This window comes from Nomascus leucogenys, chromosome 4 (genome assembly GCF_006542625.1).
Source record: "Nomascus leucogenys isolate Asia chromosome 4, Asia_NLE_v1, whole genome shotgun sequence".
Lineage (NCBI taxonomy): Eukaryota > Metazoa > Chordata > Mammalia > Primates > Hylobatidae > Nomascus > Nomascus leucogenys.
The window spans coordinates 99,599,564-99,618,077 of NC_044384.1; the positions used below are offsets into that span (position 1 = coordinate 99,599,564).

An 18,514-nucleotide genomic window follows, 5' to 3' on the forward strand; every position below is an offset into this window, starting at 1 on the left:
CCACCATGCCCGGCCAGATAAGCAATGTTTTAAGCAAAAATCATAAAAGGATTTTTTCAGTCTTCTATTAGTTCAGTCCATGCAGTTAATCCCTGTTCTGTTTGATATTCATGAACATTTCAGCTCTCCATGGGAGTCTTGGAAGCTTTTCCTCTATTCTTCTGGCACAGTCTCCAAAGTTATCAGAAACTTGCATTCAAGAGCACCTGTCAGAGTCCTATAGCTGATTATAAAAAATATCTTTTCTTTTTCTTTTTTTTTTTTGAGACAGAGTTTCACTCTTGTTGCCCAGGCTGGAGTGCAATGGCACAATCTTGGCTCACTGCAACCTCCGCCTCCTGGGTTCAAGCGATTCTCCTGCCTCAGCCTCCTGAGTAGCTGGGATTACAGGCATGTGCCACCATGCCTGGCTAATTTTGTATTTTTAGTAGAGACGGGGTTTCTCCATGTTGGTCAGGCTGGTCTCAAACTCCCAACCTCGAGTGATCCGCCCACCTCGGCCTCCCAAAGTGCTGGGATGACAGGCGTGAGCCACCACGCCCGGCCAAAAAACATCTTTTGTAAAGGATAAAAGTAAAACAACTGTGGATGATAAAGTCTGAGAGCAGTCATAGTTAAAGACACAATTGACAAGGAAATTTGGTTACTTCTGTGGCATACAACAATTTTACATAATAACCATAATTACTTTTTTGTTTTTTTTGAGATGGAGTTTCACTCTTGTCACCCAGGCTGGAGTGCAATGGCGCGATCTCAGCTCACTGCAACCTCTGCCTCCTGGGTTCAAGCAATTCTCCTGCCTCAGCTTCCCAAGTAGCTGGGATTACAGGCGCCTGCCATGATGCCCAGCTAATTTTTGTATTTTTAGCAGAGATGGGGTTTCACCATGTTGGCCACACTGGTCTTGAACTCCTGACCTCAGTTGATCCACCCACCTCAGCCTCCCATAGTGCTGGGATTACAGGCATGAGCCACCGTGCCTGACCCATAATTACTTCTGATAACATATGCTAAGACATATCAGAATCACAGGAATTTTACACAATTCTGGAACACATAATAACACATTTATATAAATATAATCCAAAGAAGGTTAAACACCATTTCATATTTGACAATACTTCCCGTATGATTTTATTATTTATCTCAAACAAGTCTAATATATCTCTTCTGGACTTCAGGTGACTAATTAAAAAAAATGCAAACTGAAGTTAGAATGTGCTTTTGAGGAGTTTGTCAAATATAAAAAGCTTAAAACACTTGATACTGATGGCAGTGGCTATGCCATCAGGCTGGCTGCAGCACAGAGACACGGCTCGGGCTGCATACACCATGGAGATGGTGGGAGCTCTGGGAGCCCCGCTTCTTCTGAGTTGGGGCGGGAGCTCCTCAGGTGCCACTGAAGCTGCCCAAACTGCAGCTGCAGACCCAGGGCTCCTGCTTTATGGAGCAGGCAGGAGCTCCACCCTCCTGGGCAGGGCTACAGCCACCCAAACTGCAGCTATGGATCCTAACCTCCCTGTGCTCTTGGGCGAGGGCTGGGAGCAGGCAGGATCTGCCTTCCTGGGTGCAGCTGTCCTCTAGGGCACAGGACCTGGCTGTCTTTGCAGCCTGCACCCTCAGGGGCCCCAGGGAGGACCTCCCCCACCCACTAACCCCATCCTTGCAGGCTCGGGGGTGTCTGCTCTCACTGCCTGGCCTCTCTCCACTTCTGGCGCCTGCTCTGATCTCAGAGCAGGGTTGGGGCTAAGCCCCGGAGATTTGAATGGCAGTGGGAGGCAGAGTCCTGGATGGAAGGGGGAAGGTCCCTAGTAAGGTCCCACCTTCAGGGCAGAGAAGGCCTGAAGGCTGGGGTCCAGGCTGCCAGTCCCATGGGGTGGGGAGTGGGGACTCATGGTGCCTCTCCTGGGCCCACCCATGGCTGCCCATGGACCAATTGGCACACACTTCCTCTCCTCTGAGGTCCATAAAAGCCCTGGGCTCAGTCAGAGTAGGGCAGAGCATGGCCAAAGGATGAAGAGGGCAGAGATGACAGGATGGGATGATCAGCTACAGAGAGGAGTAATCTCTCTGCTGAGAGCTTCACAGACCACCTGCCAGCAGTGAGGAACTACCCTCTCTGCTGAGAGCTTCAGAGACCTGCAGAGACATCTGAATGACTTGCCTGCGGAGAGGAGCCACCCTCTCTAAGTCCTCCTCTCTGCTGAGAGCTGAGCACTCAACAGGATGACCTGCCTACAGACAGGAGCTACCCACTCCTCTAAGCTATTCTAACGTTAAATAAAACTCTTCTTTGGCTGGGTGTGGTGGCTCATGCCTGTAATCCTAACACTTTGGGAGGCCGAGGTGGGTGGATCACCTGAGGTCAGAAGTTTGAGACCAGCCTGGCCAACATGATGCAACACTGTCTCTACTAAAATACAAAAATTAGCTGGGCGTGGTGGTGGGTGCCTGTAATCCCAGCTACTTGGGAGGCTGAGGCAGGAGAATCACTTGAACCCAGGAGGCAGGGGTTGCAGTGAGCCGAGATTGCAGCATTGCACTCCACCTTGGGTAACAAGAGCAAAACTCCATCTCAAAAACAACAACAACAACAACAACAACAACAAAAACTCTTCTTCACCCTTCATTTGTCTGCATACCTGATTCCTCCTGGATGCAAGACAAGAATTTGGGGAAAGGTGCTGTGGCCACAGAGGCTTCCAGGCAGAAAAATTGACATCCCAGAGATCCAGTAACTATGTCACAAAATAGGATCATGGGTCATTGTAAAATAAGTCATTCTGGCTGGGTGTGGTGGCTCACACCTGTAATCCTAGCACTTTGGGAGGCTGAGGTGGGCAGATCACCTGAGGTCAGGAGTTCGACACCAGCCTGGCCAAATGGTGAAACCCATTTCTCTACTAAAAATACAAAAATTAGCCAGGCATGGTGGCACATGCCTGTAATTCCAACTACTTGGGAGGCTGAGGCACGAGAATTGCTTGAACCCGGGGGTGGAAGTTGCAGTGAGCTGAGATCATACTATTGCACTCCAGTGAGGGTGACAGAATGAGACTCTGTCTCAAAAAAAAAAAAAAAAAAAAAGAAAAAGTCTGTATTTTTTCAGATAAAGTATTTGATTTAAGTGCCTTTTTTCCTTTAAGCCAATTAATTAGAGCTCTTACATATATATATTTTTAGCAGTGAAACCATCTACACGACACATAAATGCCTAGATGTATTAGACATGTAGACAGAAATAGATCTTATAGATTCATAAGTCCTCCTTTTTCCCTTCTATTTCAGACTTCCAATTTCTTGATAACCCATTTTATTACCTGAGGCAGTTAGTTGTCAGATAGACAGTCTTAAATTTGCATATTAAAGGCAAATCTTGGCCTGGCGCGGTGGCTTACGCCTGTAATCCCAGCACTTTGGGAGGCCGAGGCGGGTGGATCATGAGGTCAGGAGATCGAGAACATCCTGGCCAACATGGTGAAACCCCTTCTCTACTAAAGATACAAAAATTAGCTGGGTGTGGTGGCACGTGCCTGTAATCCCAGCTATTCAGGAGGCTGAGGCACGAGAATCGCTTGAACCTAGGAGGCGGAGGTTGCAGTGAGCTGAGATCGTGCCACCGCATTCCAGCCTGGTGACAGAGCGAGACTCCGTCTGAAAAAAATAAAAATAAAAATAAAGGAAACTCTTAGGTGAAAAATTGGATAGCTGAATTTACATCTCAAGGTACAGAGAGGAAAAGTCTAGTGGTACTAAAGAGATTAAAGATGGATGCCAACCAGGCGTGGTGGCTCGTGCCTGTAATCCCAGCACTGTGGGAGGCCAAGGCAGGCGGATCACTTGAGGTCAAGAGTTTGAAACCAACATGGCAAAACCCCATCTCTACTAAAAATACAAAAATTAGCTGGGTGTGGTGGTATGCACCTGTAATCACAGCTGAGGCAGGAGAATCACTTGAGCCCAAGAAGCAGAGTTTACAGTGAGCCTAGATCATGCCACTGTACTCCAGGCTGTGGGTGACAGAGCAAGACTCTGTCTCAAAAAAAAAAAAAAAAAAGATGCCAAATCAAACATAAAATTACAGAAATCTATCATAAGATTGTATAAGGAAACCACTTTTATTTTGACAGGTAGTTCTAAATTTAGTCTTTATCTTTTAACTGGCTCTCTGAGCTCTGGGAAGAGCCCAATCTGAATACTGGGTCTCCGAAAAGAGAGTTACTATAAGGCTAGACCACATGATGATTTACAGTGCACCTTTTTTTTAAACAAGACATTTCTTTAAGTGCCTAAACTACACACTTTTCCTTACTTTAAACACCCAAGAGTAACCTCTCTTGTAATAACTATTTGAAAGAAAGAGATAGAGAGAGAGAGAAAGAAAGAAAGAAAAAGAAGGAAAGAAGGAAAGAAAAAGAAAGAAAGAAAGAAAAGAAAAAAGAAAAGAAATCAGGTAACACAATACAAAAGCAAGCAGTTTAAGATCTGAAATAAACTTGTCCATATACACTCTTGGGGTTCCCTAAGGAAAAACAGAGTTTTCTCCCCAAAAGGGAGTCTTACACCTTCTCTGTTTTCTTTAAGGAATCTCAGGCTGTTAGAAACTATTTTAGGTTCCTCATGCAGCAGAGGGTGGCAAGAGAAAGGAGAGACAGCAGAAATAAATGAAAGCAGAATTCAGGCTGGGAGTGGTGGCTCACGCCTGTAATCCCAGTACTTTGGGAGGCTGAGGTGGGTGGATTACCTGATGTCAGGAGGTCAAGACCAGCCTGGCCAATACAGTGAAACCCTTTCTCTACTAAAAATACAAAAATTAGCTTGGCATGGTGGCGTATGCCTGTAATCCCAGCTGTTTGGGAGGCCGATGCAGGAGAATTGCTTGAGCCCAGGAGATGGAGGCTCTAGTGAGCTAAGATTGTGCCACTGCACTCCAGCCTGGCCCACACAGTGAGACTCTGTCTCAAAAAAAAAAAAAAAAAAAAAGGCCGGGCATGGTGGCTCACTCCTGTAATCCCAGCACTTTGGGAGGCCGAGGAGGGTGGATCACGAGGTCAGGCGATCGAGACCATCCTGGCTAACATGGTGAAACCCTGTCTCTAATAAAAATACAAAAAATTAGCTGGGCGTGGTGGCAGACGCCTGTAGTCCCAGCTACTCGGGAAGCTGAGGCAGGAGAATGGCGTGAACCCGGGAGGCAGAGGTTGCAGTGAGCCAAGATTGCGCCACTGCACTGCAGCCTGGGCGACAGAGCAAGACTCCGTCTCAAAAAAAAAAAAAGGCTGGGCACGATGGTTTATTCCTGTAATCCCAGCACTTTGGGAGGCTGAGGTGGGCAGATCACCTGGGGTCAGGAGTTTGAGACCAGCCTGGCCAACATGGTGAAATGCGGTCTCTACTAAAAATATAAAAATTGGCCAGGCACGGTGGCTCATGCCTGTAATTCCAGCACTTTGGGAGGCCAAGACAGGCAGATCACCTGAGGTCGGGAGTTTGACACCAGCCTGACCAACATGGAGAAACCCCGTCTGTACTAAAAATACAAAAAAATTAGCCGGGTGTGGTGGCACATGCCTGTAATCACAGCTACTTGGGAGACAGGTGGGAGAATCGCTTGAACCCGGGAGGTGGAGGTTGCAATGAGCTGAGGTTGCACCATTGCATTCCAGCCTGGGCAACAAGAATGAAACTCCATCTCAAAAAACAAAAAACAAACAAACAAAAAAACATAAATTAGCCAGGCATGGTGGTGCATGCCTGTAATCCCAGCTACTCAGGAGGCTGAGGCAGGAGAATTGCTTGAACCTAGGAAGTGGAGGTTACAGTGAGCCAAGATTGAGCCACTACACTCCAGCCGCCTGGGTGACAGAGCAAGACTCCTTTTCAAAAAAAAAAAAAAGAAATACAGAAAACAGAATTCAGGGCTGGGTGCGGTGGCTCATGCCTATAATCCTAGCATTTGGGGAGGCTGAGGCAGGTGGATCACCTGAGGTCAGGAGTTCAAGACCAGCCTGGCCAACATGGCAAAACCTCGCCTGTACTAAAAATACAAAAATTAGCTGGGCGTGGTGGTGCACGCCTGTAATCTCAGCTACTTGGGAGGCTGAGGAAGCAGAATCGTTTGAACCCAGGAGGTGGAGGTTGCAGTGAGCTGAGATCGCTCCACTGCACTCCAGCCTGTGCAACGGGGATGAGACTCCATCTCACACACACAAAAATAATAAAAATAAAAAATAATTCAGTTGATAGAGAAGAAATAATTTTTTTTCTGAAAGAAACCAAAGTACTAGGAGAGGAAAAAACCATAAAAGCCTTTTAAACACACACACAGACACACACACACACACCATCTTGGATGTTAGCTTTTAAGTAAGCTGACTTTTAGCCATTAAGCTCCTTTAAAAAAAATCCTTTTAAATATCATTACCATATTTTAGCTAGAACAAATAGCTGGTATTTCAAAAGTAACACAAATATCAAACCAAAAAGGGCTTGATTTAGGAACCAAACCCAGGCTGTCCTGGTGAAAAAAAGTGGGCAGAACCTTAGCTATGGAATTGCAGTTTGGGGCAATGGCATTCCTCTTTCAGTTTGGCTTGGTTAGCAAAAAGGTGGCCTTGTTATGTAAATAAAGCCCCTTAGGTAATCAAAATAAAAAATCTCTCCTTATTTTTTCTTTTTGCTGGCTGTTTTTCTCTTTTTTTTTTTTTTTTTGAGACGGAATCTCGCTGTGTCGCCCAGGCTGGAGTGCAGTCGTGCAATCTCGGCTCACTGCAACCTCTGCCTCCCGGGTTCTAAGCGATTCTCCTGCCTCAGCCTCCTGAGTAGCTGGGATTACAGATGCCCCCCACCATGCCCAGCTAATTTTGTATTTTTAGTAGAGATGGGGTTTCACCATGTAGGCCAGGCTGGTCTCGAACTTCTGACCTCAGGTGATCCACCCATCTCGGCCTCCCAAAGTGTTGGAATTACAGGCATGAGCCACCATGCCCAGGCTTTTTTCTTTTTCTGTTGTGGGAATTTAGCCAATTCAGAGGCCTTGTTCCCCAAACTTTGGAACTTTCCTTCAGATTTGATCAAGTCAGATATAATTCGTCAACCTCAATGGGAAAAAGAATGAAACAACAAAAACAGAAACAAACAACAACAAAAATCAGTTAAGCAAAAAAAAAAAAATCGCACAATTTGTTTATTTATTTTATTTATTTATTTTTTTTTGAGACGGAGTCTCGTTCTGTCGCCCAGGCTGGAGTGCAGGGGCTTGATCTCCGCTCACTGCAAGCTCCGCCTCCCGGGTTCATGCCATTCTCCTGCCTCAGCCTCTCGAGTAGCTGGGACTACAGGCGCCAGCCACCACGCCCTGCTAATTTTTTGTATTTTTAGTAGAGATGGGGTTTCACCATGTTAGCCAGGATGGTCTGCGATGTCCTGACCTCGTGATCCACCCGCCTTGGCCTCCCAAAGTGCTGGGATTACAGGCGTGAGCCACCGCGCCGGGCTTGATCGCACAATTTATATGATTACTGAGCACTCTAATGGTAAGGAAAATTAAGACCAGCTGGTTGTTAACCTTAACTTCAGCCAAGAAAATCTCCAATTCGGCTACTTACCTAAGAACAGGTCTTAGGCTAAAGACTGCTCTCTACCAACCCAGAAGTAGGGAAAACTCAAACTTGCCTTCTCTGTTGGAAGCGAGCTCAAACTCCAGAAAGGAATTACCTGCCTTCCATCGTCAGGGAAGCAGGAAAACCTGCCTTCCTTGTTGGAAACAAGTAAAACTCCAGAAAAAGGAGTTGTACAGTAAAATAAACTTTAGATGTTAACCAAATTTGGGAAGATCAGGAATTTTGTGGAGGGGGGCTCCCAGGCCTTAGCAAATTGTCCTGTAGATTTGAGCCATAAAGATAGCTCAAGCTGGTACCAAGCACCGACAGGAGATCTGTCAAAGGTCAGGGGCACCTCCACTCAGAATCCTTTCGTGGTTGCCAAACTGTCAACCCAAAATATCTGAGACAGGTCTCAACTTAGAAAATTTATTTTGCTAAGGTTAAGGACGCACCCATGACACAGCCTCAGGAGGTCCTGACAACATGTGCCCAAGGGGCCTGGGCACAGCATGGTTTTATACATTTTAGGGAGACAAAATACATCAATCAGTACATGTAAGATTTGCATTGGTTTGATCTGGAAGGACAAGACAACTCCAAGTGGGAAACTTCCAGGTCATTGGTAGATTTAAACATATTCTGATTGGCAATTGGTTGAAAGAATTATCATCAGTAGAAAGGGATATCTCGGTTAAGATAAGGGGTTATGGAGACCAAGGTTTTACCATGCAGATGAAGCCTCCAGGTAGCAGGTTTCAGAGAAAATAGATCGTAAAAGTTTCTTATCAGACTTAAGGTTTTTGTTGATGTTAATGCTGTAGGGTATAATGAGGCATGTCCAACCCCCACTTCCCATCATGGCCTGAACCACTCTTTCAGGTTAAATTTGAATGCCTTGGCCAAGCAGGGAGTCTATTCAGATGGTTGCTGGTGGCCTTCAAATTTTATTTTATTTTATATTTATTTATTTATTTTTTGAGACGGAGTCTCCCTCTGTTGCCCAGGCTGGAGTGCAGCGGCGAGATCTTGGCTCACTGCAACCTCTGCCTCCGGAGTTCGAGCAATTCTCCTCCTTCAGCCTCCCGAGTAGCTGGGTTTACAGGTGCGTGCCACCACGCCCGGCTAATTTTTGTATTTTTAGTAGACATGGGGTTTCACCATGTTGGCCAGGCTGGTCTCATACTCCTGACCTCAGGTGATCCACCCACCTAGGCCTCCCAAAGTGGCAAAGTGCTGAGATTACAGGCGTGAGCCACTGAGCCCGGCCTCTCCTTCTTTTAAAGACTAGGATTCTAACAGCTTCTCAGGCCTTAAGGATCCTGACAGGGCCGGGCTGCACCACACTCCCTCGTGTTACAAATGGGGAAACTGGGGCACAGAGCAGAGGCGTTTTTCCTGAGAACACACAGCCAATCAGGGCGAGAACTGAGAATCGAACTTTGATCTCTCCACTCCATGGTTATGAATCCGAGTAACTCATGTTACTTTAAATCGACACTTGTCTTAAGAACGTTCGGACGGGCGAACCACTGAGAGTTCCCGAGGGGCGAATACTCAGCTCTCAATAGGTTCCTGCGGGGAAAACCTGGCTGCGCCGGCGCGCGGGGGTGCTTTAAGGCAATCTGGTCACAGCAACCCACGTGTCCTCCGCTTCCGGGATCCTTAAGGCCGTCGCTTCGGGTGGTAAAACCCGGCCCGCCCTCATGTCATGTTGGGAAGTGTAGTTCCACCTTCCTCCAGACATAGGGGCGTGGGCGGCTTGGAACTGCATTTCCCAGCAGGCTGCGCTCGCTGTTAGAGTAGCCGGACGACGGGCTGGTGAGGTGAACCCCTCATCCTGGGTCTTTTAATTTCTCAGGCGGAACGAGTGGCGGTGGCCAGAGGCCTTTGGCTGCTCTGTCTGTGAGTTGTCTGGGCTTGGGGAACTGGGCACGGAGACCGTGGCGCCGGGCGCCGGTCATACCAGTCGTCGGGCAAAAAGCTGAGGCGCTTCTCCTTTAATTGCGGTGGGCGGGGCGTGCCGACGCGGCCCGCGTTGCTATTGGTGGCCGTTGGGGGCGCGGAAACTGAACGGGCCGCAACGGCCACCGCAGCTGCCTTCGGCGCCGCCAGCCCAGCCATGGCTGCGCCCTGTGCGGTAAGCCCAGCCGAATGCAACTCCCCAGGCGTCAATCTCCCCGCTGGGACACTGGGCGTCTAGTGGCCAGAGCGATGGCTGCGACGGGCGGGCGGGGCGCCAGGTTCCAGGGTGGTCCTCTTCAGGTCCAGTTTACCGTCTGTGCAGGCGGCGCTGGGTCGGGCACTTTCTGAGCGCCTCCTGCGCCAGGCCCTGCGCTGGGTTTCTGGAGCGAACAAACAGGCCTCTGCCTCCATAGTTTGCATCCTAGCGAGGGACACACGGCCAAGTCCTGACTCATGTGTGACCTGGGGCCGGTATCGGGCCTCTCTAGCCATTCTCCCTGTCTTTAGCAGTGGGTGGCTGCGTGGGGTCTTGTTGAGGGTACACCCTGCTCCAGCAGGTAGGTACAGCAGGACGCTGGGATGCCCGGGCCTGCAGTGTGAGCCGGGCGGAGCCGCCCTCTCTGAGTCCACGTTCCTCCAGAGGTCCTCATTTCGAGAGATTCCTTTGAACGGGCAAGGCCCTCTGGCTGATTGGAGAGTCAGGGAGGCTGGGTGGTAGCCTGTGATGCCCTGAGGCACTTGAGGACATGGACGGAGAGTCCAGGCTAGGATACAGACCTTTTGACTCCTAATCTGGTACTCTACCTCACTTCCTGTCCCCTCATGTATAAACCACTGTTGAGGGAGATGAGGCCCACATGTAGGGAACTACAGAGGGGAGGCGGTGTTGAGAGATACCACGGGACCTACTGGTCAGGGGTGGACCTGAACTTGCTTCTGCCCACTGAGCCTAGAGGCGGACACTCTCTTACGCATGTTCTTTCAAGAAACTCAGGTGAGAGCAGAAGGCCCTGTTGGGGACCCTCCCCCAGGCTGTTGTTGAAAGGAGACTCTGACAGGTGAGTTAGGGGTGGAGCTGGGCACAAGGCCATAGGGCCTTTGTTCTGGTTACTGCTCTGTAGGGTGGCAGTGGCTTTGCTGTGCCCCAAGGACATCCTTTTCCAAGAGGAGCCTTTGGGCTTCCTGGAGCACCCAAAATGCTTCTTTGAGGTTTCTGATACTTAGAGTAGGGGGAGATGTTTGGATGGCTGAATTATAACCCTTCAAGTGTTAAGACACAAGCTGCTATTGGATGGAGAGAGTCTCCAGAATATTCTCTCTGGTGTTTTAACTTTATTAAGATATTCATACACCATAGAATTCACCTTTTAAAGTGTACATTTCAGTAGTTTTTAGTATATTCACAGTGTTGTGCAACTGTAATCACTAATTCCAGAATATTTTCATCATCCCAAAAAGAAACTCCATACTCAATAACAGTCACGCCGCTTCTTCCCTTTCCCCATTTTCTCCCAACCCTTGGCAAACTAATATATTAATACTTTCTGTCTCTATAGATTTGACTATTCTGAACTTTTCATATGAATGGAATCAGATAAAATGTGGCCTTTGGTGTTTGACTTCTTTCACTTAGGATATTTTCAAGGTTCACCCATGTTGCAGCAAGCATCAGCACTTCAGTCCGTTTTATGGCTGAATAATATTCTGTTGTATGAATATGCTACATTTGGCTTATTCAGTCATGTGTTGATGGATCATTTGGGTTCATTCACTTGTTGGCTATTAAGGAAAATGCTGCTCTGAACATTTGTGTACAAGTTTTTGTGTAAACCATGTTTCCAACTCTTTGGGGTGTTTACCTAGAATTGCTGGGTCATTTGCTAACCACGTTTAACTACTTCATTTTTTATTTTATTTATTTATGTTTATTTTATTTATTTATTTTTTGATTAGGAGTCTCACTCTGTCGTCCAGGCTGGAGTGCACTGGTGCGATCTCGACTCACTGCAACCTCCTCCTCCCAGGTTCAAGCGATTCTCCTGCCTCAGCCTCCCAAATAGCTGGGACTATAGGCGCCTACCACCACGCCCGGCTGATTTTTGTATTTTTAGTAGAGAGGGGTTTTCACCATGTTGGCCAGGCTGATCTTGAACTCTTGACCTCAGGTGATCTGCCCACCTTGGCCTCCTAAAGTGCTGGGATTACAGGCGTGAGCCACTGTGCCTGGCTAACTACTTTTTTTTTAGTCAGGGTCTTGCTCTGTTGCACAGGCTAGAGTGCAGTGATGTGATCACAGCTCACTGCAACCTTGAACTCCTGTGCTCAAGCAGTCCTCCCACCTCACCCTCCTGAGTAGCTGGGAATACAGGCATGAGCCACTACGTGTGGCTAATTCTTTAATTTTTTTGTAGGGTCAGGGTCTTGCTGTGTTGCCCAGGTTGGGCTTGAACCCCTGGCTTGAAGTGATCCTCCTGCATCAGCCTCCCAAAGTGTGGGGATTACAGGTGTGAGCCACTGCTCCTGACCTATGTTTAACTTTTTGAGGAACTGCCAAATTGCTTTCTACAGTATCTGTTTTTTTTTTTTTTTAAAGATTTTTTTTTTTTTTCTGGGTGTCTTGCATTTTCATGTGAATCTTGGGAGCAGCTTGTCAGTTTCTGCAAAAAAGACACCTGGGATTTTGATAGGAATTATGTGGAATCGGTAGATCAATCTGAGTAGTATTGTAGTATTGTATCTTAACAATAGTATTCCTGTTCATGAACGTGGAATGTCTTTCCATTTTTTAAGTCTTCTTTCATTTCTCTTAGTGATGTTTTGTCGTCTTTACTGTATAAGTCCTGCACTTCTTTTGTTAAATTATTCCTGTTATTTTTTTTTTTTGAGACGGAGTCTCGCTCTGTCGCCCAGGCTGGAGTGCAGTGGCACGATCTCTGCTCACTGCAAGCTCCGCCTCCCGGGTTCACACCATTCTCCTGCCTCAGCCTCCTGAGTAACTGGGATTACAGGCGCCCGCCACCATGCCCAGCTAATTTAAATTATTCCTATTTTTTTTATGTATCATAAATAGTTTTATTTTTTGGATTATTCATTGCTAGTGTACAGAAAGACAATTGATTTTTGTGTCTTGATTTTGTATCCTGCAACTTTGCTGAACTCATTTGTTCTTTTTTGTTTTTGTTGAAGCATTTCCGCAGTTGATGTATTAATTCGAATAGTAAAAACTATTCCTAGTAAAAACTAATCCTAAGTGGATTCCTTAGGATTTTGTTTATATAAGATCATGCCTTGAGCATTTTTAACCCTACTCCCCTGGCTGTTGTAGGAAAAGTGCTGGCCCTGGGGAAGCCCCTTCCTCACCCAGGCTTTACACATTTGACCCTGGCTCTCCCTCAGGAGGACCCCTCGCTGGAAAGGCATTTTAAGGGCCACCGAGATGCAGTTACCTGTGTGGACTTCAGTATCAACACAAAGCAGCTGGGTAAGAAGAGGCACCTTGTCTAGGTGCTAGGTTATGAGCTGAACAGGCCAAGTTTTTACCTTGGAGGGTTGGTGGGTGAGAAGCAGAGCACAAGGGCTGCACAGCTTTGTCTAGACCTGCTTCTTGCTTCTGTGTGCCAGCTCTTTGGGCACTGGGCTTCATGAGCTCCATTTTACATGCAGAGCCTGAGGGTCAGAGAGGTTAGGGGCGTTGCTAAGGCCACACAGCTTTTGAGGGTGGGACTGGGATCTGGGTCTTTTCTGCACACCCTAGCCACCTTTTGGGTCTGTCTTTTGGTGTGGTCCCTAAACAGTGACTCCTTTTCCTTGAAGCTTTATTGATTCTGTTGCCCACAGTAATAAGGCACACCTTGTTGAAGAGCCTTGTCGGTGAGAAGGCTGTTGAGCAGAGCTGGGCACCCCCCTCAACCCCACTGCTCTTATGCTGCAGCTGAGTGTCCCCCTTCCTTGGTTGCATGAGGTTTCGTACACAGCTTTTATGACTGCACTTTCTGGTTGCTGCAGAGGAGGCTTGCCCCTTCATCCTGTCATCAAGACCCTCTGATGTGTAAAGGTTAAGAGGGAACTGAAGTGATTTTTGGTCAGTTTTGGGGACCTCCTTTAGGCTTCGTACTGAGTTGGGCCCTCTCAATGGGAGGGTCTGGCTTCCCAGCCAGGGAGGACTTGCTCTCTGGTGCCCTCAGGATGTGTCTGGGGGGAGACCCTGGGCCCCATGGGAATGAGTTTTCCCAGAGCTCTGGATTGCAGTCCAGGGCTAGCATGGGAAGGGCCTCGCTCGGTCTTGTTCCCATGTGGGTGTGCTCCTTGGAGAACTCTGGGCCACAGGCTCTCCACCTCCAGACCATACCTCGAGATGTGCTCTGCTCCATGGGAGACTTCTCACGGTCTGTTTGTGGATGCCAGGGAAGGTGGAGCTGGGCCAGTTGCTCCCCCTGCCTCTCCAACGTCTTGGTGGAGGCTTGAAGCCCGTTAGAGCTGCGGGTCATAGCATCACCCACTGTCCTCCTCAGCCAGTGGCTCCATGGACTCATGCCTCATGGTCTGGCACATGAAGCCGCAGTCACGCGCCTACCGCTTCACTGGCCACAAGGATGCCATCACCTGTGTGAACTTCTCTCCTTCGGGACACCTGCTTGCTTCCGGCTCCCGAGACAAGACTGTCCGCATCTGGGTACCCAATGTGTGAGTCATACACTTTGAGGAGGCTTGTTGGAGTCTGGGGCCCTGGTGCCACAGCCATCCCCACCCAGGTCCCCTAGCTTGGCTCTGGACTGGTCACAGTGAGACTTCTACTCTGCTTTGGAAGAGGTGCCATCAGAGGCTGGGGCTGCAGTTGGAGCCCTCCCCTCAGGGTTGGAAGAGGAGTTCTGGGCTGACCCCATCTATCCCTAAAGAAATGCCACCTGATGCTGTGTTCATGTGGATGGGGCCTAGAGATGGTGCTCTGTTCACATAGGAGAGGCTCTGGCTTTCCCTCGTGGAGACTGGGGTACTTGGGCTTGGCTAACTTTGGGAGGGGTGCTTGAGGAGCAGGAGAGCTTTGATGTGCTTGTGGGCTCTCATGTCACTGTTATGGGTTTCCTCACTCTTGGATGCCTGTCCTTGTAGCAAAGGTGAGTCAACTGCGTTTCGTGCACACACAGCCACAGTGAGGAGTGTCCACTTCTGCAGTGATGGCCAGTCCTTCGTGACAGCCTCTGACGACAAGACAGTCAAAGTGTGGGCAACTCATCGCCAGAAATTCCTGTTCTCCCTGAGCCAGCACATCAACTGGGTCCGCTGTGCCAAGTGAGCATTGTTCTGTCTGGAGACCCTTGGAGGAACCCTGGGGGTTGGAGGCTGGCCCAGGGGCTGCTAGGTACCAACTTGTGACCTTGGGGAAGTTACTTAGGCATTGTTTAAGCTTCCTCAGCCTCAGTTTCCTTATCTGTAAAATGGGAACAATAATAGCTCCTGCATTGTAAGTTGTCGAGAAGCTTCATGGAGCTGATGCATGACATGTAAGTTAGTCCATAGTCAGCCATGATGACCCTCTGACATCTGTGTTGGCAAAGCACAAACTAGGTCAACAGGGGCCATTTATTATCAAAAACAATTAGGTACTTTCAGTACTACCACTACACATTTTCTTTTTGTTCCTTAAGACAGTTCTGCAAGCTAGGTGGTACATTTCCATTTTGCAGATGAGGAAATGGGGGCTCAGAATAGTAGTATCTTGTCCCAGGGCACATGGTGGGTCTGTGGCAGAGCTGGAGTTTGAACCCAACTCTCTCTGACAGTAAGGCTTGCCTACTTTCCTCTGGGATATTCTCAGAGGATGATTTTGCTCCAGAGCTCCCAGATGGGGGCACAGGCTTCGGAGATGGGGGGCTTAGCCTGGAGGCTAGCCTTCCCGCTGGCCAGGGAGCCAGTGCTATGCAGAGAGGGGGCCAGGTGACCCAAAGGACCTTTCAAGGTCCAAGAATTGCAGACAGATAGTCCTACTTCTAGCTTATTTCATTCCTTTCAACAGAGCTGCCCCATGGGTCAAATATCTTTGCTTCAGAGGAAGGGGTTGGGGTGCCAGGTGACATTAAGAAACCACATGAGTCAGAAGTTGGGGACTATTGAGCTGTGTTCTTCTGGGGACCCCATACAAGTTACTGTTCTCCAGGGCACCCCCATTCCTTTGTCCTGGGAGACCCCTGATGGCTCTTAGAGGCTTTATGACTAGGGTCCTGAGATCAGGAGGGGCCAGGCCAGCAAACTGGGGTGTCGAGTCCATACTGGGCCTTTGGTGGCAGTCCCCAGGACCTCATGCCTTTTGTTGGCAGATTGTGTCTTGCTGACCCACACTTGAGTCAAATGTAGACTCGGAGGACCTGGTCCCAGAGTAATGACACTGATGGTGAGCTTTTGGCCACCTTTGTGCAAATGTTGCCAGCAGGCAGTCGGCTGCATGTTGCCATGTGCTGTGCGTCGGGGCAGTGCTGGGGCTTTATGTGCATGAGGCTGCTCTGTGCTCCCTCGTGAGGCAGGCACCTTTTTTTTTTTCTTTTCTTTTTGTTTATTTATGTTTGGTTTTCCTGTAAGTCAGGAAGAATTTCTCTTTTTCCCTTTTGGTCAGAGTTTGCTGTTGGGATGGGAGAGGGGCTGGTTGTGCATGAAGCTACGTAAGAAAATGAAAACAAGAGCAACAGGAAAGATCAATAAGTTTCACAGATTCAGGAAGAAAAAAATAAAGGAAACATTTTTATAACATTTAAAATTAAGTCATAGGCCAAACTTGAAGGTGCATGTCTGTAATCCTAGCACTTTGGGTGGATGAGGTGGGAAGATCCTTTGACTCCAGGAGTTAGAAGACCAGCCTGGGCAACATAGTGAGACTCCCATCTCTACAAAAATAAAAAATAAAATTAGCTGGGTGTGGTGGTGCACGCCTATAGTCTCAGCTACTCGGGAGGCTTAGGTGGGAGGATCTCTTGAGCCCAGGAGGTTGAGGCTGCAGTGAGCTGAGATCACACCACTGCACTCCAGCCTGGGTGACAGAGTGATACCCTGTCTAAAAAACAACAAAACCAAAACCAAAATTTAGTCACAGTTTCCTGAAAAACTCTTTAGAAGGAAAAAAGAAAACTGATCAAGTGCTAAAAGTTAACTATTTTCAGAAACAAAGTATAATTTAAGATATGAACAAATAAACAGAAGTAACATTGCCTCCTAGGATGCAATGCATTTGTTCCTGAAAAGACAAATTAGGGTATTCAAATTAAAAAAAAAAAATCACAGCAGGGCATGTGACCCTGGGTAGTTCCTGCAGGCAGATAGTAGGCACTCGGGGAAGAGTGGCTGTGGAAGAAGGTGTGTGGCGCCCATGTCGTCTGTTAGTCTGTGGTCTGTGGTGTGACTTGCGCCCCACCCGGTTCAGGTTCTCCCCCGACGGGCGGCTCATCGTGTCTGCCAGTGATGACAAGACTGTTAAGCTGTGGGACAAGAGCAGCCGGGAATGTGTCCACTCGTATTGTGAGCATGGCAGGTGAGTCCCCAGATGCTGTCCTCCACCTGTAGGCGCTCAAGCACAGAGCACAGACCTAGGCATGAGGAGGCCCAGTGGCCTTCAGTGGCTGGAGCCGTGGGACCAGCAGCCTTATCACTGCTGCCCCTTGTCTGGTGCTTTTTGTGAGGTCTGGCAACCTAGCATTATATCTTTTGCTGTGTGGATGGAAGCTTTGGCCCCATGCCACGAATAGCAGGAGTGCTTAACCTCAAGCCATGCAATTCTTTGGAGCTGTGTAATTATTTGTGCTCCTCTTTTTCTCCTTCACTTTCTGTTTCTCAGGATTACAACATGTCTGTCTGTGAGCAGTTGACACTCAGTCACCCAAACTACATTTTAAAGCCTCTTGGTATGTTATCCATGATGATGGCTTTATAAAATTCTCGTTGGGTTATTGTAGCAGATGGAGCCTGTTCATATTGTGCCACATCATCAGGAGAGAGAGGTGCCCGCATTTGAATAGAGACCCCAGCTTCTGCCGTTCTTTGTTGGGCTGGGAGCCACAAGGGCTTCTCCTTGAGAGGTGGACATGGTACCAGCCTGGGTATCACATATGAGTGTAGTGAGGGTCCTTGGCCTGTCTCCTAGAGAGGAGTGGGCCAATGGCCCTGTAGCCCTGCTGGACCTTCCCACCTGTGCCTCAGCTGGCAGGATCTGCCCTGCAGCCACCCCTGGGAAGGATACCAGCTCCAACTTTGAAAACCCCAGGGGAGCCCGGCTGACTTTTGGGTTTGAAGATAGCTTTCTCAACTTGTATTTAAAATTGGCAGTGGGATGTGCTCCCTGGTCAGTCCACCTTAGTTGCTGGCCACTGTTCTCACCTTTTACTTCTTCTTGCTCTCCCTTGGCCACCTGGTAAACAAATGTGACAGAAAGGAGGTGTCTGGGTCAAGGGAACAGCATGGGCAGGACACAGGGATGGGAAAGCACTAAATGTTTCTGGGTCCATCCTGAACCAGGGCAGACCTCCTATAGTGCATAGTGGCCCCTGTCTTTCCAGCTTTGTCACCTACGTGGACTTCCACCCCAGTGGGACGTGCATTGCCGCTGCCGGCATGGACAACACAGTGAAGGTGTGGGACGTGCGGACTCACCGGCTGCTGCAGCATTATCAGTGTGAGTGGTGAACAGCCTCCTGGTCCCAAGGGCAGCCCTGGTGGGACTGTGCTGGTGTTGGATGTTGTTCGCTGCTGTAGTGCTTAAATGGGCCTGAGATGGCCTTGGGCGGGAAGGTGTCCTGGGTCTGTTGGGATTCCAGGGGTGAGAGTCTGTGGCATGGCTGGCCTGGCTTGGAACCTTGGCCAGGAAATGGAGCCTGGTGCTACCTGGCTTCCTCTGAGCCCTTCAATGCCCACCTCCGAAGTGGCAGAATCTCACATATACTGCAGGGCCAGATGGGGAGTCCTCACTG

The 18,514-nt window shown here is 48.6% G+C and overlaps 1 protein-coding gene across 3 annotated transcripts in view; it reads left to right on the forward strand.

Annotated features, from left to right (window-relative positions):
• The first annotated feature begins 9,416 nt into the window (after nt 1-9,416).
• The window catches only part of POC1A (POC1 centriolar protein A), an 80,364-nt gene continuing 71,266 nt past the window's right edge, over nt 9,417-18,514 (forward strand). The window contains exons 1-6 of one of the 3 annotated variants that reach the window (XM_003257151.2): nt 9,417-9,741; nt 12,963-13,047; nt 14,078-14,249; nt 14,676-14,855; nt 16,975-17,082; nt 18,104-18,219. In XM_003257151.2, the coding sequence (XP_003257199.1) occupies nt 9,724-9,741; nt 12,963-13,047; nt 14,078-14,249; nt 14,676-14,855; nt 16,975-17,082; nt 18,104-18,219 (679 nt within the window). In that variant the 5' untranslated portion in view covers nt 9,417-9,723. Of the gene's footprint in view, nt 9,742-12,891; nt 13,048-14,077; nt 14,250-14,675; nt 14,856-16,974; nt 17,083-18,103; nt 18,220-18,514 lie in introns of all 3 variants that reach the window. The other 2 variants (XM_003257152.3, XM_003257150.2) reach the window with 2 other exon arrangements.